This window comes from Ornithorhynchus anatinus, chromosome 2, assembly GCF_004115215.2.
Source record: "Ornithorhynchus anatinus isolate Pmale09 chromosome 2, mOrnAna1.pri.v4, whole genome shotgun sequence".
Taxonomy (NCBI): domain Eukaryota; kingdom Metazoa; phylum Chordata; class Mammalia; order Monotremata; family Ornithorhynchidae; genus Ornithorhynchus; species Ornithorhynchus anatinus.
The window spans coordinates 135315424-135341665 of NC_041729.1; the positions used below are offsets into that span (position 1 = coordinate 135315424).

At 52.4% G+C, this 26242-nt stretch overlaps 1 protein-coding gene across 3 annotated transcripts in view; it reads left to right on the top strand.

The window, feature by feature from the left end:
* The window catches only part of RANBP2 (RAN binding protein 2), a 60498-nt gene that overhangs the window by 24527 nt on the left and 9729 nt on the right, over positions 1-26242 (top strand). The window contains exons 10-22 of one of the 3 annotated variants that reach the window (XM_029057955.2): positions 1070-1251; positions 1354-1529; positions 1682-1805; positions 2454-2615; positions 6896-7033; positions 7117-7263; positions 9568-9741; positions 9843-9926; positions 10898-11036; positions 11859-11953; positions 12928-17701; positions 21973-22143; positions 22580-22672. In XM_029057955.2, coding sequence (XP_028913788.1) covers positions 1070-1251; positions 1354-1529; positions 1682-1805; positions 2454-2615; positions 6896-7033; positions 7117-7263; positions 9568-9741; positions 9843-9926; positions 10898-11036; positions 11859-11953; positions 12928-17701; positions 21973-22143; positions 22580-22672 — 6459 coding nt within the window. Of the gene's footprint in view, positions 1-1069; positions 1252-1353; positions 1530-1681; positions 1806-2453; positions 2616-6895; positions 7034-7116; positions 7264-9567; positions 9742-9842; positions 9927-10897; positions 11037-11858; positions 11954-12927; positions 17702-18862; positions 18924-21972; positions 22144-22579; positions 22673-26242 lie in introns of those variants that run through there. The other 2 variants (XM_029057956.1, XM_029057958.1) reach the window with 2 other exon arrangements.

Consider the following 26242-nt stretch of genomic DNA (forward strand, 5'->3'; position numbering starts at 1 on the left):
GGAATATCCCACTTTTGAAGCCGGGCAGGATTTGGGGCAGTACGTGGTCCGGTGGATTTTATTTTAAAGGTTCAAAAGGAGAGGATCTTGACCCCGTAGGATATTTACTTAATGGTATTTCTTTAGTAATAATAATGGTGGTATTTAAGTGCTTACTACGTGCCAGGCGCCAAGTGCCGGGGTGGATACCGGGAAATCGGGTCGGTAGTGATCAATAAATAGGATTGGATGAATGAATGAATGTGCCAAGCGGCCTACTAAGGCACCGGGGTTGGATACGAGCAAAACTGGGTTGGACGCAGTCTCGATCCCCATTTTACAGATGAGGTAACTGAGGCCCAGAGAAGTGAAGTGACTTGCCTAAGGTCAGACAGCAGACATGTAGTAGAGTCAGGACGAGAACCCATGATCCCGTGACCCCCGGGCCCATGCTATCCGCTACACCGTGCTTTCGGTTGCTTTTCTGAGAATGAACGTAGAATTGCGTATGTGAAATAAGATGTCGTGGACCAGTGTAATGACGATGATGATATTATTATGGTATTTCATTCGGTCGTATTTATTGAGCGCTTACTATGTGCCAGTTGGGTGGGTCCAAGCAAATTGGGTTGGACGCAGTCTCTTTCCCACATGGGACTCACTGTCTCGAACCCCAGTTTAGAGATGAGGTAACGGAGGCCCAGAGACGTGAAGCGACTCGCCCGCGGCCACCCGGCGGACAGCTCTGCCCCTTGTCAGCTGTGTGACCGTGGGCAAGTCACTTCACTTGTCCGGGCCTCAGTTGCCTCATCTGGAAAATGGGGGTGAAGACCGTGAGCCCCACGTGGGGCGACCCGATTCCCCTGTGTCTACCCCAGCGCTTCGAACAGGGCTCCGCAGATAGGCAGCGCTTAACAAATACCAACGTTATTATTATGTGGCAGAGCCCAGGATTAGAACCCACGGCCTCCCGACTCCCAGGCCCGCGCCCTGTCCACTCTGCCGTCAGCTTCCGTCGTCACGCAGGCCTCGACGTGGCTGATGAGCTTTTGCTAAGCGAGCCTGCCTCTTGTTTTGTCTTACGGTTTAGGCGCCATTCGAATGCACAACGGGAGTCTCCAGCACCTCACTTGGCTTGGCTTACAGTGGAACTCGATGTCCACCTCACCCGCGATCCGCAAGTGGCTGAAGCAGCTCTTTCATCACTTACCCCAGGAGACCTCGAGACCGGAAACCAACGTCCCTGAGTCGATCTGTATATTAGATCTAGAAGTGAGCGCTTTCGTATTTCCCCCTCCCCTCAGCGCGGACGAGTCGGATGAGTCTGTGAGATGCCTGCCAACTTCCAATTTGTTCCGTTCTTCCGGTTTTCAGGTGTTTCTGCTCGGAGTGGTATTTACCAGCCACTTACAATTGCAGGAGAAATCCGGTTGTCAGTTCAGCTTACACCAGCCTCCCTCCTTGCCCCTGCCGGTGTGTAAACAGCTTTGTACAGAACGGCAGAAGTCGTGGTGGGATGCCGTCGTCAGTCTCATCCAGAGGAAAGCGGCGTGAGTCGTTGGCCGGGAATAGTCCGCGGACCCCTTCGTTTGGGGAGGATGAAATTGCCAGGACAGCTCTGGTTTTATGTGCCTCGGTATCTGTCCGTGGTGGTGTAGCTCTTCGAAATACGCTCTTCTTTCCCTCTCTTTTTCCTCTGTAGACCCGGTACTTCTGCCAAACTACGCCTCCTGGTTCAGCACGAAATCAGTACCCTGAGAGGCTTGGGGAAGCACGGTCTCCAGCCGTCTTTGATAATACACTGGGCGAAAAATCTTCAGAAAACAGTAAGGCTCAGCACTTCATCCGCGAGAATTCTCTCTTTGAATAGTCTCGGATCAGTCCTTCACCTAGTAGGAATTCGGGCCTTTATTTTCGGCGCCGATCGGTATGATGTTAAGCGCTGGGCCAAGGCAGAGAGGGATCGGCCACATTGCTGGGGAGCGGCAGGTGCCTTCTTCGCATTTTTCAGATGAGGAGACGGGCCCGGAGGAGTGACGTGGTTTGCCTGAGGGCCCGTCGCAGGCCAGCGGCCCAGCTGGAACTAGGTCCCGGCCTCCCAGCCCCCAGCGAGTCAAGGCTGCGGTGTTGCGAACTGCTCCTCCAGCTCAATAATAATACTGTTGGTATTTGTTAAGCGCCTACTATGTGCCGAGCACTGTTCTCAGCGCTGGGGTAGATACAGGGGCATCAGGTTGTCCCACGTGAGGCTCACGGTCTTCAGCCCCATTTACCCGATGAGGTCACTGAGGCCCGGAGAAGTGAAGCGACTCGCCCACGGTCACCCGGCTGACAAGTGGCCGAGCCGGGATTTGAACCCGTGACCACGGACTCCCAAGCCCGGGCCCTTTCCACTGAGCCAGGCGGTGGAGCGGTGTTGGATCTGTGACAGTTGAGAAACGACGTGTGTGTAATAATACCTCATCTCTTTGTAGGGAAGCGGTCTCAATTCTTTCTACGATCAGCGGGAGTACATAGGACGGAGTGTTCACTATTGGAAGAAAGTATTGCCCCTGTTGAAGACAATCAAAAAGAAGAACAGCATTCCCGAACCCATCGATCCTCTGTTTAAGCATTTTCACAGTGCGGATATTCAGGTACTGTGAAATGAGTGGCAGTTACCCGGAGGAAAGTGACTTCCTCTGGGGTAATTTGAATGTTAGACTAATAGTAATTATGGTATTTAAGCGCTCAGCGGGTGCCCGGCACCGTTCTAAGCGCTGGGGTAGATAAAAGCCGATCGGGTTGGTCCACGTGGGGCTCACAGCCCTAATCCCCATTTTACAGACGAGGTAACTGAGGCGCGGAGATTTTGAGTGGCTTGCCCACGGTCACACAGCTGCCAAGTGGCGGAGCCGGGATCAGAACCCACGACCTCTGACTCCCGACCCCGGGCTTTTCCCGTTAAGCCACGTGCCTTCTCACGGAAGCTCATCTTCCCCAGAAGGGGCTTTCTAGGAACCTGGGATAAAAAGGTTTCAGATTTTAAACCGCTTCTCCAGTTTCAAAGTGGTACGTAGAGGAGCAGCGTGGCTCAGTGGAAAGCGCGCGGGCTTTGGAGTCGGAGGTCATGAGTTCGAATCCCGGCTCTGCCGCTCGTCAGCTGGGTGGCCGTGGGCGAGTCACTTCCCTTCTCTGGGCCTCAGTGACCTCATCTGTAAAAGGGGGATGAAGACCGTGAGCCCCACGTGGGACAACCCGATTCCCCTGTGTCTACCCCAGCGCTTGGAACAGTGCTCGGCACATAGTATGCGCTTAACAAATACCAAAATATATATATATATATATATATACTTTTGCGGGTACGCGTTGAGATTCTAGCGGGGGGCAGGAGGGTCCAGCTGGTTCGCTGGTGTCCCTCTAGGCAGTAAACTGGTTGCGCACAGGGAACGTGACCACCATCTCCGCCGTTAGACTCTCCCAAGCGCTTAGGACAGTGCTGTGCACACCTTAAGCGCTCCGTAAATATGATCGATTCACGGCCTAGCGGATGGAACACGGGCCTGGGAGTCAGACCCGGTGCTTCGCTGCGTGACCTCGGGCAAGTCACCTAACCACGCGAGAAGCAGCGTGGCTCAGTGGAAAGAGCCCGGGCTTTGGAGTCAGAGGTCGTGGGTTCGAACCCCGGCTCGGCCGCTCGTCAGCTGGGCGACTGTGGGCGAGTCGCTTCACTTCTCGGTGCCGCCGTTCCCCCGTCTGTAAAATGGGGATGAAGACTGTGAGCCCCACGTGGGACGACCTGATTCCCCTGTGTCTCCCCCAGCGCTTAGAACGGTGCTCGGCACATAATGAGCGCTTAATAAATACCGACATCATTATTATTATTAACTTTTCTCCACCTCCGTTACCTCATTTGTAAAATGGGGATTAAGACTGCGAACCCCGTTTGCAGCAGGAGGGATTTAAATTAAACATTAGAAAGAACTTCCCTGTCAGTGAAGGGCGTCGACCGCTCAGGCTTGATTGATCTCTGAAAGCCGAGGCATTGCCCCAATTTAAAGTTTACGCGATATCTTGATGTGGGCCTGGGGACCGTTTACTTGAAGTGGCCCGCTCAGGGAAAGGACAGTGGAAATACCGTATCCTGGGGTTCGAACAGTGCCTTGTTGATTCAGTCTTTATTTATCGAGCGCTTACTGTGCGCAGAGCGCTGTACTAAGCGCTTGGAAAGCACAGTTGGGCAACGGAGAAATCCCTGCCCAACAACGGGCTCACGGTATTTCCTTCATTCAGTAGTATTTATTGAGCGCTTTCTATGTGCAGAGCACTGTACTAAGCGCTTGGAATGAACAAGTCGGCAACAGCTAGAGACGGTCCCTGCCGTTCGCCGGGCTCACGGTCTGATCGGGGGAGACGGGCGGACGAGGACGATGGCGATGAATGGAGTCGAGGGGAAGAACATCTCGTAAAGACAGTGGCAAGTAAATAGAATCGGGGTGATGTACAGCTCATTAAAATAAATAGGGTAGTAAAGATATATACAGTCGAGCGGACGAGTACGGTGCTGAGGGGCTGGGACGGGAGAGGGAAACCGGTACTTGAAGTCCCGTCCCGTCTTATGTCGTCGAGTCGTTTCCGACCCATAGCGGCACCACGGACTCACCTCCCCGTCTGCGGTCGTTCGGAGAGTTTTCCCGGTCAACGTACGGAAGCGGTTTGCCCCTACCGCCTTGCACGCGGTAAACTCGAGTCTCCGCCCTCGACTCTGTCCCGTGCCGCCGCGGCCCGGCACGGGGGAGTTTCGACTCGTAGCAGACGGCCTGCCGCTCGCGGGCCGCCGGCCAAGCCGGGGATGGGACGGACGGGCCTCCGCCTGGCCCTCCGTCCCGGAGCCGAGGCTGGTAGAGGACCGGACGCTCTCCAGGTGCGACCCCGGGAGGGGTGGTACCTTACTCGAACTGCTTGCTAGAATCCAGTGCCGAGGGCTGGCGATACCTTGGGTGGTTTAGAAGACGCCGTGAAATACGGAGAAGCAGCGTGGCTCGGTGGAAAGAGCCCGGGCTTGGGAGTCCGCGGCCATGGGTTCGAATCCCGGCTCCGCCACTTGGCATCTGTGTGACTGTGGGCAAGTCACTTCTCGGTGCCTCGGTTCCCTCGTCTGTAAAATGGGGCTGAAAACTGCGAGCCCCACGTGGGACAACCTGATCACCCTGTGCCTACCCCAGCGCTTAGAACAGTGCACTGCGCATAGCAAGCGCTTAACAAATACCAACGTTATCATTATTAAATAAGAATCAACAAACCCTTTTAGCCCCGAGTGGCATCGGGGGGGACTAAAGGGATGGGCGGGGAAGAGGAGGTAATCCACCGCAGCATGGCCGGCCGGTGAAGTGGGAGTTAACGCCTTCTCTGATACCGGCTAAAACCTTGGAGTTAAAATGTCGCGCCTCAATTTTCGAGAACGAGTGTGAGTTTAGAAGTGCGACTGAAGACGGCGACCCTAATAATAATAATAATAATAATAATGGCATTTGTTAAGCACTCACTATGTGCAAAGCACTGTTCTAAGTGCCGAGGAGGATACAAGGTCATCAGGCTGTCCCACGTGGGGCTCACGGTCTTAATCCCCATTTTACAGTTGAGGGAACCGAGGCACAGAGGAAGTGAAGTGACTTGCCCAAAGTCACGCAGCTGACAAGCGGCGGAGCCGGGATTAGAACCCATGACCTCTGAGTCCCCAGCCCGTGCTCTTTCCACTGAGCCTCGCTGCTTCTCTATGGAGAGAGGAGTTTAAAGATGGCGTGGGGGTTAGAACCAGGTCTCCTGACTCCCGGGCCTGGATTCTGTCCAGGAGGCCACGCTGCACCGTGTGCTGCTTATCGCCGTAGGCCCTAAAGGCTCCTGCTTGATCTAGGATAATAATGTTGGTATTCGTTAAGCGCTTACTATGTGCAGAGCACTGTTCTAAGCGCTGGGGGAGAGGCAGGGGAATGAGGCTGTCCCACGTGAGGCTCACAGTCTTCATCCCCATTTTGCAGATGAGGTAACTGAGGCACCGAGAAGTGAAGTGACTTGCCCAGAATAAGACAGTCCCTGCCCCCGGGGACCTTCCATTTGAATAAAAATGACCCCGAGAAAGTGTAAATGCAGTGACCTCCTCGTCATGTAAAATGGAGTTGACACTCCAGTGTGATAATCACTTTTGTTCCCGAGAAGTAACGAAAGTAATCGCCGTAGTCAGTGAGCACCTGCCGTGTGTCCAGCACTGTTCTAAGCACTGTGGGGAGGATACGAGTGACTCAGGTCGTTCACGGTCCCCGTCCCACGTGCGGCTCCCAGCCGAAGTCGGACGGAGGACGGGCCTTGAATGCCCACAGTACGGGCGAGGAAATGGGAGCGCGGAGAAGTCAAGCGACCTGTCCGAGGTCACCCGGCAGAGACGTGGCGGAGCCAGGATTAGAACCCAGGTCCTCCGACTCCCAGGCCCGTGCCCTTTCCTCTGGGCCGCGTTACTTTCCTAGCGGAGGTAGCCACGATCGATACGAAGAGGCCGATGTATCCGGTCCGGTTAGCTTGAGACACGCAGATCAGTGGACTTCAGGGGTTTTATTTTTCTGAAGAAACGCCCAAAGGATCGGATAATTAGAGAAGCGGCGTGGCTCAGTGGAAAGAGCCCGGGCTTTGGAGTCAGAGGTCATGGGTTCGAATGCCGGCTCGGCCACTTGTCAGCTGTGCGACTGTGGGCGAGTCACTTCGCTTCTCTGGGCCTCGGTTACCTCACAGATTTAAGACTGCGAGCCCCACGTGGGGCAACCTGATTCCCCTGTGTCTACCCCAGCGCTTAGAACGGTGCTCTGCCCGTAGTAAGCGCTTAACAGATACCCACAAAATACCCACGTTATCGCTATAATCAAGCGGCTCTCGGCTTTCCGTTTAGGCCTGCGAAGCTGGAGACTACGAAGAGGAGGCGTACATCGCGTTTGCTATGTTGGATGCGGTAGATGGGAAAACGGAGGACGCGATGGTCGCCTTTGAAGCTATTAAAAATGTCGCTGCTTATTGGAATCTGGCCCTGGTAAGCGGAGCGCTCGACTCGAATTGCCGTCCTACCGACCGTAGCTCTCGTCGCACGGCTTTGAAAATCGTTTCTCCTCTCAGATTTTCCACAGGAAAGCCGAAGACCTGGAGAATGACGCGCTCTCTCCGGAAGAACAAGAAGAGTGCAAAAACTACCTAAGGAAGTGTAGAGACTACCTAATAAAAATTTCCGACGAAACCTGCTCAGATCCTTCAGTTGTCAAGAAGGTGGGGAAGTTGAAAGTTTTTTCCTTTTTGAAGTCGCCGCTGATAACAGATTCTCCTGCCGGCTCTCGGAGTCTCAGATGGTTGCGCGTTTTGCCGTCTTTGAAAACCGCCTCTCCTTAATTTTCAAATGATTACTTGCTGTCGAACTGACCGTTGAATGAACGCTACCGAATGGCGATGAGGAAGATGTATAATGATTAAAATGCTAATATTGCATATAACTGCATATAATTACATTGCATATAATGATTATATTGCATATAATGATTATATTGCATATAATGATTATATTGCATATAATTATAAATGGTAATATTCCACTGGGTTCAGGAAGCGTGAAGGTTGGGGGCAGTTGGACGGGACTGGAGCAAGTCTTTAAAACCCATTTGATTATGTGTGGGTTTTTATTTCCTTGCCTCTCTCGCAAAGTATTGTCCAGCCCAACAAATTAAACCAAACTTAAATCATTCAGAAGCTACAACCCAGATACTTCTTAAAAACAATATACTCTGAGCCCCGGAGGCATTCGTTCGTTCACTCAGTTGTATTTGTTGAGTGCTTACTGTATGCAGAGCACTGTACTAAACGCTCAGGGGAGTCCAATATGACAACAGACCCATTCCTGCCCTCAGTGAGCTTGGGTATTTGAAGCAGCGTGGCTCAGTGGGAAGAGCCCGGGCTTGGGAGTCAGAGGTCTTGCGTTCGAATCCCGGCTCCGCCGCCTGTCAGCTGCGTGACTGTGGGCAAGTCACTTCGCTTCTCTGGGCCTCAGTTCCCTCATCTGTAAAATGGGGATGAAGACTGTGAGCCCCACGTGGGACGACCTGAGTATCCTGTATCTCCCCCAGCGCTTAGAACAGTGCTCTGCCCATAGTAAGCGCTTAACAAATCCCGACATCATCATTATTATTATTATTGATATGTGTCGCTTCGGACTGGAGGGAGGAAGGAAAAATGCTAGAGAGGCTTTTGTGGGCTGCTTAGTTCCAGCAGTTAATCAGTCGAGCAGTGGTATTTATTGAGTGCGTACTCTTTGTAGAGGACTGTAGTGAGCGCTTGGGAGAGTGCAGTATAACAGAGTTTGGTAGAACAATCCCCCACCCACCAAGGATGTGGGGAAGCGGCGTGGCTTAGGGGAAGGCACGCAGGCTGGGGAGTCAGAGGACGTGGGTTCTAATCCCAGCAACGCCACTTGTCTGCTGTGTGACCTCGGGGAAGCCGCTTAACCTCTCTGTGCCTCGGGTACCTCCTCTGTAAAATGGGGATTAAAACTGTGAGCCCCACGTGGGGCAACCTGATTACCTTGTATCCCTCCCAGCGCTTCGAGCGGTGCTCGGCACATAATAAGCTCTGAACAAATACCGTCGTCATTATTATTATTACAGTGCCTGGCACATAGTAAGCGCTTAACAGATAGGATAATAATAATAAGGAGCTTACATCTGGAAGGATTACTCTGCAGACTTGGAGAATTGCTTAGAAATTCACAAACAAGCCCCACGACACAACCAGGGTTACGGTCCTTAAAACGTGGTGTCCTGGAATCCGTTTCTTCAGAAATTTGCACGTTCTAAATTAGGGCCCATCCCAGAAAGCCCAGAAGAATAATATGGACTGATTTTTTTTTTTTTCACGCCATATACTCTAATTTCTAAACTTCACCGAGCAGTCGTTCGATCTTTCTTAAAGCCATCCGAGGCACAACACGGCAACGGTAAATGATGGGGACCCTTGACCCGGCCACCCCCACCCCAGGGCATTTGGGCTTTTCCCAGGGGCAGGGCATGGGGCAATAAGGGCTCATCCCCGGGGTGATCATGTCACGTGATAGTTGTCATCTGTGGTCCCCCCGTCTGCCTGTACCCTCGGACTCTCCTGTTGCGTTCGGGAGCGTGAATTGACTGGACCGCGTGCTCATCGTGGGCAGAGAATGTCACCGTTTATCTCTCTATTAGATTTTCCCAAGCTCTTAGAACGGTGCTCTGCACGCACTAAGCGCTTTATAAGTACGACCGAATGAATAAATAAATTTGGACAAAACGTATTGGGAGCGACTCTTTAAAATGCGCTTACGAGTTAAAAAATCTTGGTTAGATGCTTAATAACTGCGATTGAATGAATAAAGGAAGTTGGACAAAGTACCTATTGGGGGTAACTCTTCAAAATGCTCTTTCGAGTGAAAAAAAAATCTTGGTTGCATTTTCTTTCCATATGTAAATATTTACCTAGACCCAATTTTCATATTTTTGCCATCTCTGTATTGGTATGAGTAGAGAGAGCTGTGATTTTTCTTTTTATTTTTAGTTACCTGTGACACTAGAATCTGTGAAAGAGATGCTGAATTCTGTGATGCACGAACTTGAATATGGTGGAGACCCCTTTTACAAGAATAATTCGTCACAGAACGCCGATTCCGAAATACAACACTCTACTCCTTCTCCCACTAAGTACTCCCTATCACCGAGTAAAAGCTACAAGGTGCGGCATGGAGGGCCGAGTCTAGCTTTCCGTTGTTAGTCTTCGGATCCTTTTTTTTTTTTTTTTTTTTTTAATCATACCTTTTGGTTTTTATGTTGTAGTTTTCTCCTAAGACGCCACCTCGCTGGGCGGAAGATCAGAACTCTTTGCTGAAAATGATCTGCCAGCAAGTAGAAGCTATTAAAGTAAGGAGGTGGAACTTATTTTTGTGAGGGGAGGGGGCAGATCTCGTAGTTGATTAAACGGTGATCAATCGAGACTTGCGTGTTAACTCTCGAAGGCCTCGGTTTCTAATCCCGGTACCGTCACGTCAGTTGGGTGAATTTAGGCAAATGACTTAGCGTTGCGCTTCACTTACCTCATCAGTAAAATGGGGATTAAGACTGTGAACCCCGAGTGGGACATGGACTGTGTCCATCCCGATGAGCTTATATCCACCCCAGTGTTTAGAACAGTGCCTGGCACACAGTAAGCGCTTAACACTGCCCTTTAAAAAATAGTAATTTAGGTCCCTGAAAATAGCATCTTCTAGAGCCCTCGGAGCTCTTCTGGCGCCAAGATGAGCGGCCTTTAATGTTGAATTTTCAGGATCCCTGTTTGAGTCCTCAAGGGGTAATCTAAAACTAATTCCCAAATGTAGAGAAGCAGCGCGACTCAGTGGAAAGAGCCCGAGCTTTGGAGTCCGAGGTCATGAGTTCGAATCCCAGCTCCGCCACTTGTCAGCTGTGTGACTGTGGGCCAGTCACTTCACCTCTCTGTGCCTCAGTTCCCTCATCTGTAAAATGGGGATGAAGACTGGGAGCCCCACGTGGGACAACCTGATTCCCCTGTGTCTACCCCAGCGCTTAGAACAGTGCCCTGCACATAGCGCTTAACAAATATCAACATTATTATTATTATTCTGTCTGGATTTTCCCTTTTCCCTCTGAGAGGGCTGGATTATGAGTAAATAAGTCTGGATTTTTCTGTCCGCGTACTTGTTTGCTTTTGATTTTATAAACTTGTTCGGTAAGGTTACTTACAGGTACTTCATTGGTCATCAAAACATTTGTGTAATCCTTGTAGTAACACCTTGAAAGAGCTGCTTTTAGTGGGCCGTCGAATGCCTAAATGATTTGCGCGTGACTCTGTCGTCCTTCCTTTCTTCGACATATAGAAAGAAATGCACGAATTGAAATTAAACAGCAGCAACTCTACTGGGTCTCCTCACCGCTGGCCTGCAGATGGTTATGGAACAGAGTCCGTGCCGGATGGTTATCAGGGAACCCAAAATTTTCAGGGTGCCCCGCTAACAGGCAAGTAGACTGGCAAATTCCCGCTAAGCTATCGATGAGAAAAATGGTGCAAGGAGAATAGTTTGTGCCGCCAAACTGCTAGCGAAGAATCTGTAAAGAAACAAACAAAAAAAAGAGTTCAAACTTGAACGGAGGCCGTCGATTTTACGGCGAGCACAGTAACAGAAAATAGATCGGAGAGTCCGGCGGTAAGCGATGGCGTCTTCCCTGTCCCCGTCGAATCCCTTTCGAAACAATGCTTAGAATCACTCGTATTATCTGTTTGCGGTGTCATGGTGGAGAACTTTATGGAATAAACATACTTCTGGCCAGAACCTATGCTCGGCGTCACGGAGCGTAGCTGAAACGTGAGTCCTGTAACGAGACAGCAGTGTTGACATTCTCAGAACCTTTGCGTGGATTTAGGTAGTCATTCGATCGTCGGCGTTTTTCGGTCTTTAAAGTCTTTGTTAGATTATATTTGGTATATTGTTACGGACTCTCCCCGCGTCAGGCCTGAGTGTTCAGATCGTGACGGTGCCATCCCAGAACACCCGTAGAATCTATTGAGCCTCCCCAGTAATCCCCTATTTTTGGTTCGTCTCCTATTTGACCCCGAGCCAAAGATACCTACTGTGCGGACAGAAGAGGGAATCCCAATCCATCTGGCTCCAGTAATAAAATATTGTTGGGAAAACACACGTAGAGACTTGATGCGCTTGCTGAGAACATTTTCTCGCATTAAAGAATATGGTCTTGGGAAAGCAAGTGTTCCCAAACATCTACATTTTAATTGTAATTTTAATCTTTAACATTTACTGGTACTTTTATTTTCGATTTTAGTGGCAACCACCGGGCCTTCAGGGTATTACAATCAGTCTCCGGCCTATAATTCCCAATATCTCCTGAGAACAGCAGCTAATGTAACACCCACAAAGGTAATACAGAGTATAACTAACAAAATGTCTCAGCTTTATTTGTCTTGACAGAATCGGTCTCGGATGTTTCCTTTTTTCTAAGTGACATCCTCTTGTACTGACGTCTGCCGTTTATCACCGTGTTGTTGTCTGTGTGTTACGATTTATCCACAAGAAGAGCTTCTCGTGGAGGGTGACGTTGTTTGTATTTTTCCAACTGTCCACTGTGCGAGATGGAAGGCATCGGTCAACCCTGGAAGCGTTGGTGGATATTTTGACATGTCAGTCCAGCTCGGGCAATCTGAATTTTTGCTGGGAGTCTTGAAGCTGGGAGGGTCATGCGGAGCGGTGACAGTTTCGTCCGTCTTCCAAGCGGCGTGGCCTAGGGGGAAGAGCGTGGGCCTGGGAGTCAGAAATAATACTGGTATTAAGCGCTTGCTATGTGCCAAGCACCTTTCTAAGCGCTGGGATAGATACAGGGTAATCAGGTTGTCCCACGTGGGGCTTACAGTCTCAATCCCCATTTTCCAGATGGGGTCACTGAGGCACCGAGAAGTGAAGCGACCGGCCCAAAGTCACACGGCCGACAGGTGGCGGAGTCGGGATTCGAACCCACGACCTCTGACTCCCAAGCCCGGGCTGTCCGGGCTCTGCCACTCGTTGACCTAGGGCAGGTCGCTTCTCGGCGCCTCAGTTACCTCGCCTGGAAAATGGGGATTAAAGACCGTGAGCCCCGTGTGGGACGGGGAGCGTGTCCGGCCCGATTATCTCGTATCTATCCTTAGTAAAGTGCTTGGCACGTAGGAAGTGCTTAAGAAATACCCACTATTATTGTTATTATTATAATGATTATTACTGTTACCTCCCACTCTTGGTTTTGGGGTAGAGATGTGACCGGGACTGTGAAGGGAAGTGGTTTAATTACTCCTTGCGTGTGACCACGAGAAATCTTAAACTGCCTTCTTTTTTTTCTCCCCCCGCCCGCCACCCTACAGGCCCCAGTGTACGGAATGAATAGGCTTACTCCCCAACAGCATATTTATGCCTACCCGCAGCAGATGCACACTCCGCCTCTGCAGAACACCTCTACGTGTATGTTCTCTCAAGAAATGTACGGTCCCCCCTTGCGGTTCGATTCCCCCGCCGCCGGACTCATGTCTCCCCGGGGGGATGAATACTTCAATTACAACGTCCCTCAGGCCAACGTAAATCCACCCTTGCCGGAGCCGGGTTATTTCACCAAGCCCTCGGCGCCGCCCCCCCAGCCCTCAAAATCCGCCGACCCCAAGGTCATCGAATTCGGGAAGCCTAACTTCGGAAAAGCGGCGCCGGCCGAGGGAGCGAGGCAGCCCTCGAGCACGCCGGCCCCAGCGGCCCAGCCCACCCCCTTTAAATTCAACTCGAACTTCAAATCCAACGACGGCGACTTCACGTTTTCCTCTCCTCAGGCGGCGGCCCCGCCGCTCACGTCGACCTTTAACAACAGCGAAAGCCTTCTGGGGCTCTTGACGTCGGATAAGCCTCTACAAGACGATCGCTTCGCTGGGCCCAAACCCGCCCCCTGTCAGACCGCCGGGCAGAGGAACGCGTTCGGTTTCGGGAGCAAAACCATCCCCGGCATCTCGGGGCAACCGAAAACCCCCGTTTTCGGGAGGAGCGACGAGGGGTTTTCCTTCCAGGACGCCGGGAGGGCAAAATTCGGCTCCCCTTCCGCGGACCCGGCCAACAAGAGCCACGAGACGGACGTGGGAAGCGCCCACGGAGACGACGACGACGACGGGCCTCACTTTGAACCCGTGGTGCCGCTCCCCGATAAGATAGAAGTCAAAACGGGCGAAGAAGATGAAGAGGAGTTCTTCTGCAATCGAGCCAAGCTCTTCCGCTTCGATGCGGAATCCAAAGAGTGGAAGGAGAGAGGCGTCGGAAATGTGAAAATCTTAAGGCACAAGGTGTCCGGTAAATTCCGCCTGCTCATGAGAAGAGAGCAGGTCCTGAAGATCTGCGCCAATCACTATATCAACACGGATATGAAGCTGACCCCCAATACTGGGTCGGACAAATCGTTCGTATGGCACGCCCTCGATTACGCGGATGAGTCGCCGAAACCCGAACAGCTCGCTATTCGGTTCAAGACGCCCGAGGAAGCGATGCTCTTCAAGCTCAAGTTCGAAGAGGCCCAGAACATTCTGAGAGGCCCGGGCCCGGCGGTCTGCCCAAGCCCAAGTGTCGGGGGGTCGAAAGAATCCACGGTCCAGGGGAACAAGGATCCCGGCAAACCCGCCTCCGGGAATCTGAACTTCGGATTCCAGATCCCGAAGAAAGAAGGAACGTGGGATTGTGACCGCTGCTCGGTGAGGAACGCTGCGACGGCCGAGAGGTGTGTTTCCTGTCAAAATGTAAATCCGAGCGATACGGAACAGCCGGTTCCCCCGTTAGGCGAAACCCCGACGGCTTTTAAGCAGAACAGAGATAACCCTCAGGATAGGTTTGGATCGGTATTTCCCAAGAAAGAAGGTCACTGGGATTGCAGCGTCTGTTTGGTGAGAAATGAACCTCTGGCCTCCAAGTGCATTGCTTGCCAGAATACAAGCTCTGGGAGCGCCAATATCCCTCCCTTTAGTCAACAGCCTACCTTCAAATTTGGCCAGGGCAATTTGTCTAAGCCCGTGGCCACCGATTTCAGGACCCTGTTTTTGAAGAAGGAAGGGCAGTGGGATTGTAGCGTGTGCCTGGTCCGGAATGAAGCCGACTCCTCGAAATGTGCCGCGTGCCAGAATCCAAATTCCCAGAGCCGGCCCACCTTCGCTTCTCGACTTCCCCCGGCTCCAAAGTTCGGTCCTCCGGAGGCCGGCAAGGCCGCCCAGGTTGGTTTTGACAAAATGTTTGCCAAAAAGGAAGGAGAGTGGGATTGCAGCGTGTGTCTGGTCCGGAATGAAGCCGGCGCCTCCAAGTGTGTCGCGTGCCAGAGTCCGAATTCGGAGAACCGACCCCTCTGTCCCGCTCCGGCTCCTCCCGCTCCGAAGTTGGGTCTTCCGGAGGCCGGCAAGGCCGCCCAGGGTGGTTTTGACATAATGTTTGCCAAAAAGGAAGGACAGTGGGATTGCAACGTGTGTCTGGTCCGGAATGAAGCCGGCGCCTCCAAGTGCGTGGCGTGTCAGAGTCCGAATTCACAGAGCCAACCCACCTACGCCGCTCCGGCTCCTCCCGCTCCGAAGTTCGGTTCTTCGGAGGCCGGCAAGCCTCCCCAGGGTGGTTTCGACGGACTCTTTACTAAAAAGGAAGGGCAGTGGGATTGCAGCGTGTGCTTGGTACGAAACGAGAACGCCGCTTCGAAATGCGTGGCCTGCGAGACGCCCAATCCAGCGGGGAAACCCGAAGCGGTTTCGGCTTTCACGTTTGGCATCAAGAGTAAGTCATCGGAACCTTCCGGGAGCCAGGCGGGACCGGGATTTAAATTCGGCCAAGGAGTGCAGGGATTTAAATTTGGCCTCGCGGAGCAGGGTGTGAAATTCGGCCAGGCCGAACAAGGAAGCTCCCCGGCTTCTTTCCCGTTTCAGCTTCCCTCCGGCACGGAAACGGCGGCCGCCTCCACGGAAGGATTTAGCTTTGCGAAGCCGGTGCCTGCCGGCGGGTTCAAATTTGGCATCCGGGAGCCGAAGGAGCAAGAAAAAAAGAACGAGCCCCCCCCGGCAGGTGAAACGGGCCCCCAGTCTCGAGACCCCAGTAAGAAGCAAGGCGGTGGCGACCTGGTTTTTGGCCAGAGCAGCAGCACCTTCACCTTCGCCGACCTCGCCAAGACCTCTTCGGGCGACGGATTTCAGTTCGGCCAAAAGGATCCCGATTTCAAGGGCTTCTCGGGGGCGGGCGAGAAACTGTTCTCGTCCCAGGGCGGTCGGGGGGCGGCTCAGGTGGCCAACACCTCGGCCGATTCCGAGAAGGACGACGACGCCTATAAGACGGAGGAGAGCGACGACATCCACTTCGAACCCGTGGTGCAGATGCCCGAAAAAGTGGAGCTCGTTACGGGAGAAGAGGATGAGAAAGTGCTGTATTCCCAGCGGGTGAAGTTGTTTCGGTTCGACGCAGAGATAAGCCAGTGGAAAGAACGGGGCCTAGGGAACCTGAAGATCTTGAAGAACGAAGTCAACGGCAAACTCCGGATGCTGATGCGGCGGGAGCAGGTCCTGAAGGTGTGTGCCAACCACTGGATAACCACCACGATGAACCTCAAGCCCCTGTCCGGTTCTGACAGGGCGTGGATGTGGTTAGCCAGCGACTTCTCCGATGGCGACGCCAAGCTGGAGCAGCTGGCCGCCAGGTTCAAGACCCCCGAGCTGGCCGAAGAATTCAAGCAGAAGTTTGAAGAGTGCCAGCGACTCCTGCTAGATATCCCGCTTCAGACCCCTCACAAGCTGGTAGATACCGGCCGAGCGGCCAAGCTGATCCAGAGGGCCGAAGAGATGAAGAGCGGGCTGAAGAACCTCAAGACGTTCTTGACCAACGACAAGGCGAAACTCACCGAGGAGGAGACGAGAAACTCGGGCCCGGGCGCCGGGCCTTCCGAGTCGGTGATAAAGGCCCTGCCGGAGAACAGTGGGCCCGCTCCGGAGTGGGGGAGCTACGATCTGCGGGACGACGCCTTGGACGACAGCGTGAGCAGCAGTTCGGTCTACGCCTCCCCGTTAGCCAGCAGCCCCGTGCGGAAAAACCTCTTCCGCTTCGGGGAGTCCACGGCGGGGTTCAATTTCAGCTTCAAATCCGCCCTGAGCCCCTCGAAGTCCCCTGCCAGGCTGAATCAGAGCGGGGCCTCCGTCGGCACCGACGAAGAGTCCGACGTCACTCAGGAAGAGGAGAGAGACGGGCAGTACTTCGAACCCGTCGTGCCGTTGCCCGATCTGATAGAGGTGTCCAGCGGCGAGGAAAACGAGCAGGTGGTCTTCAGTCACAGGGCCAAACTGTACAGGTACGACAAAGACGCCGGTCAGTGGAAAGAGAGGGGAATCGGCGACATAAAGATCTTACAGAACTACGACAACAAGCGCGCGCGCATAGTCATGAGGCGGGATCAGGTTCTGAAGCTCTGTGCCAATCACCGCATAACCCCGGACATGAACTTGCAGAAGATGAAAGGGGCCGAGAGAGCCTGGGTGTGGACCGCCTGCGATTTCGCAGAAGGAGAAAGGAAAGTGGAATATCTAGCGGTCCGTTTCAAGCTGCAGGACGTCGCCGATTCGTTCGGGCAGATTTTCGACGAAGCCAAGCGGGCCCAGGAAACGCAGACTCTCATAAGTCCCCGCTTCGCCCGGGCCCCTACCCCCCGAGAATCCCCCTGCGGCAAAGTCGCGGTAGCCGTGCTGGAAGAGACGACGAGAGAGAGGACCGACCTCAGCCGGAGCGAGGAGGAGGCCGAGGCGGCCCCGGAAGCCCCGGAGGTACCCGGCGCTTCCGAGACGCCGACGAAAGCCGTCGTCTCGCCCCCGAAGTTCGTGTTCGGCTCCGAGTCGGTCAAGAGCATTTTCAGCAACGAGAAATCCAAACCCTTTACCTTCGGAAATAACTCGGCTACGGGGTCTCTGTTCGGATTCAGCTTCAACGCGCCGTCCAAAAGCAGAAGCGACGAAGATATTTCCGAAGCCCAGAGCGGGAGGAAAAGAGAAGTGGAATCCCCGGGCACGTCCGTCGTCGGAGAGGCTTCGGACGGCGGTCCCCGGAGCCTCTTGGCCAAGCCGACCTCCTCGACTCCTTTCACGTTCGAAACACTAGAAAAGGGTAGGTGTTAAATCGGCCGTTTCTTTCTCGAAGCTCTTCTTTGTTCGCCGGGCTCGTGTTGCCAGTTAGGGGAGTCGACGTTGCGGGTTAAAAACCATCTACACCGAGCCTTTCTGAGTCTTTGTGCTGCTTTTTTTTTTCTATTTGGTGAAGTGGTGACTTCAGTAGTGGGTTATTTGATGTAGGTTCCTAAGGCAGAGGCATACGAATGTACAGGTTGGCTTTTGAATAGCTGCACTTTCCTGGCAGGCGTGTCAGTTTTCGGAAAACTCCTCCCTTGGGCCGAATTGTTTTTACTCAGCGTGATGAGACTTCCCTCGGCGTCCCAGAAGCTATTACTGTGACTCCAAGTGGAGTTGGGAAAATGCGTTAGGTTTAGGTGCTTTCTCCACTGGCGTACGAGACCGTTTGGGATGGCACAGCCAACGTTTTACCAAGGAAGAGGAAAAGCTGTTACCTTTGGCTTTATTTTTTAGGAGACTTACTCGTTTCCAGCTGCATCGTACTCTCCCGAGCACTTAGGGCAGTGCTCCGCACGCCGTAAGCGCTCAAGTGCACCTATCTGGAAAATCTCTTTGGAGTACGTTTGCAGGGTGTACTAAACCCTGGGCATACGTTGAGTGTGTGGGAGAATTCGTTTACCCCTCCCTGTCGGAAAGCCAGAAGAGAGCCCCCACCACTTCGTACAGAATTGCGACGTATTTAAAGACCGGTTATTTTGTATTTGAACAAATAACGTAAATTTTTGTCCGTTAGGACTTCGGTATTGGCGTGAACGCAGTTTGGGTTTTAGAGACTGCAGATTTTTTGTAGTGGAGATGCCAAATCGACAGACCTTTAATTACTACTTTATTCCCTTGACTAGACTGTGAGCCCGTCATTGGGCAGGGATTGTCTCTGTCTGCGGCCAAATTGTCCATTCCAAGCGCTTACTACAGTGCTCTGCACATAGTAAGCGCTCAAATACTACTGAATGAATTCTGTAGGTTAGAGTGGTGATATAAGGCATTTGCAAAAAAAAACAAACTTCGGAATTCTCTTTTTCAAACCGTATTTTAGATCGGTCGTAGGAATCGATCCCCTCACCCGCCCCCGGCCCTTAAAAATGAAATCCCTTAACTCTATATTATTTTTTTTTTTTTAGGATTTAATTTTAGCCTTTTTAAATCTAATCCAATGGCCTTTTGGACAAGTACCCCCTCTTCACAGCCCGACAGCAAAGGTATTTCGTCCCCGCTGTCAGAGTGAGATGAGTGTTCTTAGCAGCCGGCCCGCTATTGGCAGTCATTTCCCGAAGGAAATGAAAATATTTTAATAGCATGCAAACTGCATGTTAAAAATGCTGCTTTTTAAAAAAAAAAAAAAACAAAAAACAAACGAAAAGTCCTTTTGGCTGGCAGCTGTAACATAAAGCTGTTCGTTCTTGAATCTCAAGTGGCCTTTGAGGTTTGCTCACACTTTGACCACATCTCTCGAGGTAGGGAAGAGAGTCTTCCCTCTAACGTAGAAAACTTGGAGGCGTAGAGTGACATTTAACTGACTCATATGCATGACTTGGCCGTGTCTGCATGGTCCCTGCCTTTTTTGGGGGGTTTGTTTTCTGGGAAAGAATTTTTGCGTGGATAATCTCATTTGTCGTTCGCATCGGCTCGGGAGAAGCGAGTAGGAACGGGGCTCCTGCGCCCGCGGTCGATGTTTCGGTAGCCAAGCGCGAGTCTCGCTTGCAAACCCACCACGGGATCCCGGACCGACCGCCCGCCCGCTGGCCTCTTCCGCCCTCGGCTCGGACCCCTTCCTTCTGGCACCCTGGGTGGCTTTAGATTGGTGGAGGGGGAAGGGACGACGCAGCGTCCCTTGGGCGGCAGCCGTCCGTCTGGTGGTCTCCCGGCTGATGGCGGCGGTCACGCCGAAAAGAAGTAGCCCGTTGGTTCCGGTTTATAGCCCTTTTGTACCCAGTCGTCGAAAGCGCTAGCCTCGGAGCCTCTGATTATTTAGGCTGCTTATTCAGTCCTCTTTATCGAGCGCTTACCGGGTGCAAAGCACTGTACTGAGCGCTGGGGAGAGTACGCTACAAGATACATTCCGGCCCCCGACGAGCTCAGAGTCTAGAGGGGGGGGGCAGACATTGATAGAAATAATAAATAAATTACAGATACACAATGCTTAGTTGGCGGTAGTCATTTAGGGCGGTTGAACGGGCAGCTTCTGTAAAAATTAGTAACTGAGAGTCATTCATCCAGTCGTATCTTTCGAGCACTTACTGTGTGCAGAGCACTGTACTAAGCCCTTGGGGGAGTTCGGTCTAACGTTCCCTGCCCGCAGTGAGCCCAGAGTCCATGGGCTGACCATCTATTTTACGCTAATCTCGACACTCCACTAGATTGTAAACCTGTGAGCTGGAAGTGCGTTCACCGATTCTTTTGTATTGGACGTTCCCCAACCTCTTAGTGCCGGTCTCTGGACGCAGGAAGCGCTTGTTAAATACCGTGGATCGATGAAAATCCTGGGGAAAAGGCAAGTTAGCCGAGGTTTCGAACGCATTTTTAAACTGGCCATTCAAAAAAAGAAGAGGAACGGAGATCCCCGCCCTGGGAAATCTGATGGCGAACATATAGTACGTTCACGTCCTAATTAAGACCTGACCCGCGGGGAAATTCTGCATTTTGCTGGAAAATGAGGCTCGATTCTGCAGCCTTTCTCAGATGTAGGCTCCATCTGCAACCTGCTTAAATGGAGATCATAAAGGTGAAAGTTCAAATGCCGTTTGGGAACCATTATAACAGGAGATACGCACGTCTGGGCAAAGCGTTGGGAGGTGTTGGCAAAGCCACGCTTGATTCACAGCTCCTCCGGAACACCCCGTTGTCAGTTGGCAGGGAGGAAAACGGCTATTATCCCTTGGAAGTAGCCAGATGCAGCGAGAGGGGGGACGGTGGTGTGCCAGTTGGGGCCGAGGCGGCCGCAGCATCTTCGAAAGCGAGTCTTTTCCGGTCACTTCTGGTCCGGCCCCGTCTCACTCGCGCCGGCCGAACGACCCGGATTTCCAGTCTGGTTCGGGCGAGGTCTGGCTTTTGACTTGTTTCGTGCAACTACTAACTCTTGTGACGTTTTCCTTCATAAAACACGTGTTCGGTGAGCTTTGCCAACGTGCCGCTCTTTTGCTAACTGGCTGGTTTAGCCTGCCAAATCCTCTCCGCGGCAACTCGCGCGCAGCTCTTCCGAGTCCTGAGAGTCACTCCCAGCTACTTCAGTGACGTCGCGCACCTATCGTGCGGTGCTAGGGAAAATCCAATCGAAATAAAAAACGTGTTCCCTTGCTCGTGGGAAATTACAATCTATTTTTAACGATCTTCAACACGGGCTAGCGGTTAGAGCCCGGGCCTGAAGTCAGAAGGACTTGGGTTTTAATCCCGCCCCCGCCACTTGCCCGCTGCGTGACCTTGGGCAAGTCACTTAATTCTCTGGGTCTCAGTTTCCTCAACCGTAAAATGGGGATTAAGACCGGGAGCCCTAAATGGGACAGGGACCGTGTCCAATCCGATGAGCTTGCCTCTCCCCCAGCGCTCAGTACGGTGCCTGGCGCAGAGCGCTTAACAAATACCATTGAAACAAAAAATGAGGAAGAGCGGATGAGGAGACACGTACCGTCCGGCCCTGGGAAAAATACAAAGTAAGAACCCGTTTCCTTGCCCACGGGAGTCTGCTGTCTGATTATGACGACGCTCCCATCCAAACGGAGAAAAGCGGATGAGTAACAACAGTGGAAGATTTGATACTGACAGCCCGCCGATGGCGGAAGATGGCATCGTGTTTTTCTCCACGTCATAGGAAGAGCCGAGTGGCTACCGGATGAATATTCGTACCACGTCACCATTCCGCCGGAGGTGGTTTCACCGAAAAACCTCGCGATCTATCTCGGGTGACGCCCTAGATATCTGTACGTGGGAAGCAGCGTGGCGTAGTCGAGAGAGCACGGGCCCGGGAGTCAGAAGGTCGCGGGTTCTAGTCCCGGCCCCACCACTTGTCTGCCGTGGTGACCTTGGGCAAGTCACGGCACTTCTCCGTGCTTCAGTTACCTCATCAGTAAAATGGGGATAAGACTGCGAGCCCCACGCGGAACAGGGACCGTGTCCAACCCGATTTTTCTTGTATCCGCCCAGCGCTCCGTGCGGTGCCTGGTACACAGTAAGTGCTTAACGGATACCGCTGTTGTTACGTGTAACTCCTTGCGCCCCGATTTAAACTAACATTTGGCTACTCTTTTTCGGTAGACGAGGCGAAGAAGAAACCCGAAGAAGAGCCTCCTTCCGACGACGTTCTCGTTGTGTACGAGCTGAAGCCCACCCCTGAGCAAAAAGCCCTCGCCGATGATCTGCAGCTCCCGTCAACTTTCTTCTGCTACAAGAACAAGCCGGGCTACTTCAGCGAGGAAGACGACGACGGTAAACCTTTCTTCCCGTCCTCGAGATAATTCTGGCGAGCCTCAGGTGAACTGGGCGGGAGAGACCTCACGGAGGCATCCGGGTGTCCGCCGAGGCAAGCGGAAGCGTCGCACGTCAAAAGCGATCGTAGCAATTAGAAGCCTGTCGCTGGGGTCGATACAGGCACGTCCATTTCTGGGGTTGGTTCTCGCAGAAGCCCGCATTGAGGAAAAGCGTCCTTGCGCTTTCAGTAGCCGACGCTGGGCGGAATCACGCATCCCTTTCTTTCGTCACCTCCTCACTCGGTACCCGGGCAGGGGCGGGCTCTTGGAAGAACGCGCCCTAATTCTGCCACGGCATTTAACGCGAAGCCCACGGGGAAAACGGACAGTACGGCAGGACCGCCTCCGGTGGGAGATCAGCCGATCCATTTACGTTATCGACTATTCGCTTTCAGACGAAGACTTTGACACGGCGGTCAGGAAACTTAATGGAAAGCTCTATCCGGACAGTCCAAGGAAGAGTAAGGTGTCCCAAGAGTCTGTGGCAGGTAGGCTATTATAAGGCAGTTGTGCTTTTTGGATCTTTGATTACGATGAGGGAATTTTTTGTGTGTGTGTGGTTATTGTTGGGTTTTTGGTTTTTTTAAAAATATTAGGGACTGACAGCCGCTCAGTTCTTTCAAGTGTAAAAGACTTGAGGAGCACCGTGGCCTAGGGGAAAGAGAATAATGATGTGGTATTTAAGTGCTTACTATGTGCAAAGCACCGTTCTAAGCGCCGGGGGGATACAAGGTAATCAGATTGTCCCACGTGGGGCTCACGGTTTTAATTCCCATTTTCCAGATGAGGTAACTGAGGCACAGTGACTGGCCCAAAGTCACACAGCTGGCAGGCGGCGGACCCGGGATTAGAACCCATGACCTCTGACTCCCAGGCCCGGCCTCTTTGCACTGAGCCTCGCTGCTTCTCTATGGACCTGGGAGTCAGAGGACCTGGGGTCCGGTCCCGGTTCCATCACTTGTCCGCTGCGGGACCTTGGGCAAGTCCCTTAACTCCTCTGTGCCAGTCTCCTCAGCTGGAAAACGGAGAGTCGATATGTGTTCTCCCTCGCATTTAGAGCGAGAGACCCGTGTGGTATAGAGACCGTGACCAACCCGATTAACTTGTGTCTACACCAGTGCTTAGCCCACCCCGCACACTCCGCTCCTCCGTTGCTCACCTCCTCGCCGTCCCCCGTTCTCGCGTAACCCGCCGTCGACCCCCGGCCCACGTCCTCCCGCGGGCCCGGAACGCCCTCCCTCCTCACCTCCGCCAAACTCACTCTCTTCCCCGCTTCGGACCCTTACTCAGAGCTCACCCCTCCAGGAGGCCTTTCTCAGACTGAGCATCCCCTTTTCCCTCTGCTCCCTCTGCTCCCCCTCTACCCCCCCCTTCACCTCCCCTCAGCTAAGCCTCCTTCCCCCCCTTTCCCTCTGCTCCTCCCCCTTCCCCTCCCCTCAGCACTGCGCTCATTTGCTCATTTGTATATATTTTTAATTACCCTATTTATTTTGTTAATGAGATGTTCTTCCCCATGATTCTATTTATTGCTATTGTTTTTGTCCATCCGTCTCCCCCGATTAGACCGTAAGCCCGTCAGTGGGCAGGGACTGTCTCTGTCTGTTGCCGAATTGTCCATTCCAAGCGCTTAGTACGGTGTTCTGCACATAGTCAGCGCTCAATAAATACTATTGAGTGAATGAATGAGCAGCGTTGGACACATAATAATAATGTTGGTATTTGTTATAAGCGCTTACTACTCTGTGCGGAGCACTGTTCTAAGCGCCGGGGTAGATACAGGGTCATCAGGTTGTCCCACGTGAGGCTCACGGTCTTAATCCTCATTTTCCAGATGAGGGAACTGAGGCACCGAGAAGTGAAGCGACTTGCCCAAAGTCACACAGCTGACGGGGGGGGCGGAGCCGAGATTAGAACCCACGACCTCTGACTCCTAAGCCCGGGCTCTTTCCCCCGAGCCACGCTGCTTCACAAAGCAAGGCCTTAACAAATGTAATAATAGGAAAAGGGCGTAGGGCAGTAAACGCCTACACTTTTCAAGCTTTGCTGTGGTCGTTTTTACTTGTTTGAAGTACTTCAACGAGTTATTAAAATCCTATTTTTTCCTTTTTTCCTTTTGGTTTTAGCGGTCGAAGTTTGAAAGGAAACTTTGTGGCCGTAATTGAACATTGTTGCTTTGACTTCCAGTTACGAGTACATAAGCAGATCATTTCTGGGTAGCCCCTCAGAGGGTTCCCAAATGAGGCTGCCGAGGGGTTTGCGAGTGACAATAATAAGGGAGGGATTAGGGTAGTGGCTGCTTTACTCTCTTCTTCAGCGACTCCCGGATTTTTAATGCCTTGTAGAGATTAAATTCTCAGGATTCCCCACATTTCTGAGTTTACGGAGACCGAGGGGACTGGTAGGAAGTGCCACAGAACGGCGCTGGGAGATATTTTGAGCCTGCGTGGCCTAGTGGCTGGAGCCCGGGCCTGGGAGTCAGAAGGACGTGGGTTCTAATCCCGACTTGACCTTGGGCAAGTCATTCGCTTCTCCGGACCTCCGTTCCCTCATCTGTAAAACGGGGATTAAGACTGTGAGCCTCAAGTGGGACAACCTGATGACCCTGTATCTCCCCCAGCGCTTAGAACAGTGCTTGATGCATAGTAAGCGCTCAACAAACGGCATTATTTACTATCATGTGATATTTTATAATTATATTTCGAGCCCGGGGGCAGTAGCAGACTGAGGAATGGGGTGTGGGCTGTGGGCTGTGGAAGAAGGTGGGTTCTCCTTCCCCTCTGCCGCTTGCTCCCGTGCTTCAGATCCTCATAGAATTGGCTAAAAGTAACATGTCCCCCTCCAAGCAACCCTCCTCTGCGTCTCTGGAGCGCGGCCTCGTTTGAGAGAGAATTCTGAGGAACTTATTTCTGTGAAAAGTGAAGAGTACTGATCATCAAGGGGATCTGAAACGAGGATCGTGTCCTCACGAGTATTTTAAGGCGCTAGAAGGTCCTTGGAGAGAGTGTGACACAGTAATAATAGCGATTATAATAATGGCATTTAAGCACTTACTACGTGCCAGGCACTGTTCTAAATGCTAGGGTAGGTGCAAGTTAATCAGTATGGACACGAATGCCGAGGTCCCGTTGATATGGATCCTTACCGTTTTAGTCGATCCTTCTCATTTTTCTTCCCCTCCTGGTTAACCGTATCGAGGGCTTACTGTGTGCAGAGCACTGTGCTTAGCTCTTGGGAGAGGAAAACCTAGGAGACACGTTACCTGCTCACCACGAGCTTAACAGATACCGTATTTATTCTTAGTCAATCGTGTCTGAGTGCTTAATTTTGTGCAAAGCACTGTAATAATAATGTTGGTATTCGTTAAGCGCTTACTATGTGCAGAGCACTGTTCTAAGCGCTGGGGGGAGAAACAGGGGGATCAGGTTGTCCCACGTGGGGCTCACAGTCTTCGTCCCCATTTTAGAGATGAGGGAACCGAGGCCCAGAGAAGTGAAGCGACTCGCCCACAGTCACACAGCTGACAAGTGGCAGAGCGGGGAGTCGAACCCGTGACCTCTGACTCCGAAGCCCGGGCTCTTTCCACTGAGCCACGCTGCTTACTGTACTAAGCGCTTGGGGGAGGACAATATAAAAGACCCATTCCCTGCCCCTGACAAGCTTACAGCCTAGACAGTAACCGCTCAATAAGAAGTGTGGCTCAGGGGAAAGAGCCCAGGCTTGGCAGGCAGAGGTTATGGGTTCTAATCCCGGCCCCGCCACTTGTCAGCTGTGTGACTTTGGGCAAGTCATTTCACTTCCTCTGGGCCTCAGTTACCTCATCTGGAAAATGGGGATGAAAACTGTGAGCCCCACGTGGGACAACCTGATCTTGAAACACCCCCAGGGCTTAGAACAGTGCTTGGCACATAGTAGTGCTTAACAAATAACAATGTTGTTATTATTATTATTATACCACGGATTGTTTGTTAGATCGCTCCGGGCATTTTAGCCGATGTCAACATTCACAAGAATGAGAGGCAGCGTGGCCTAGTGGATAGAGCCCAGGCCCGGGAGTCAGA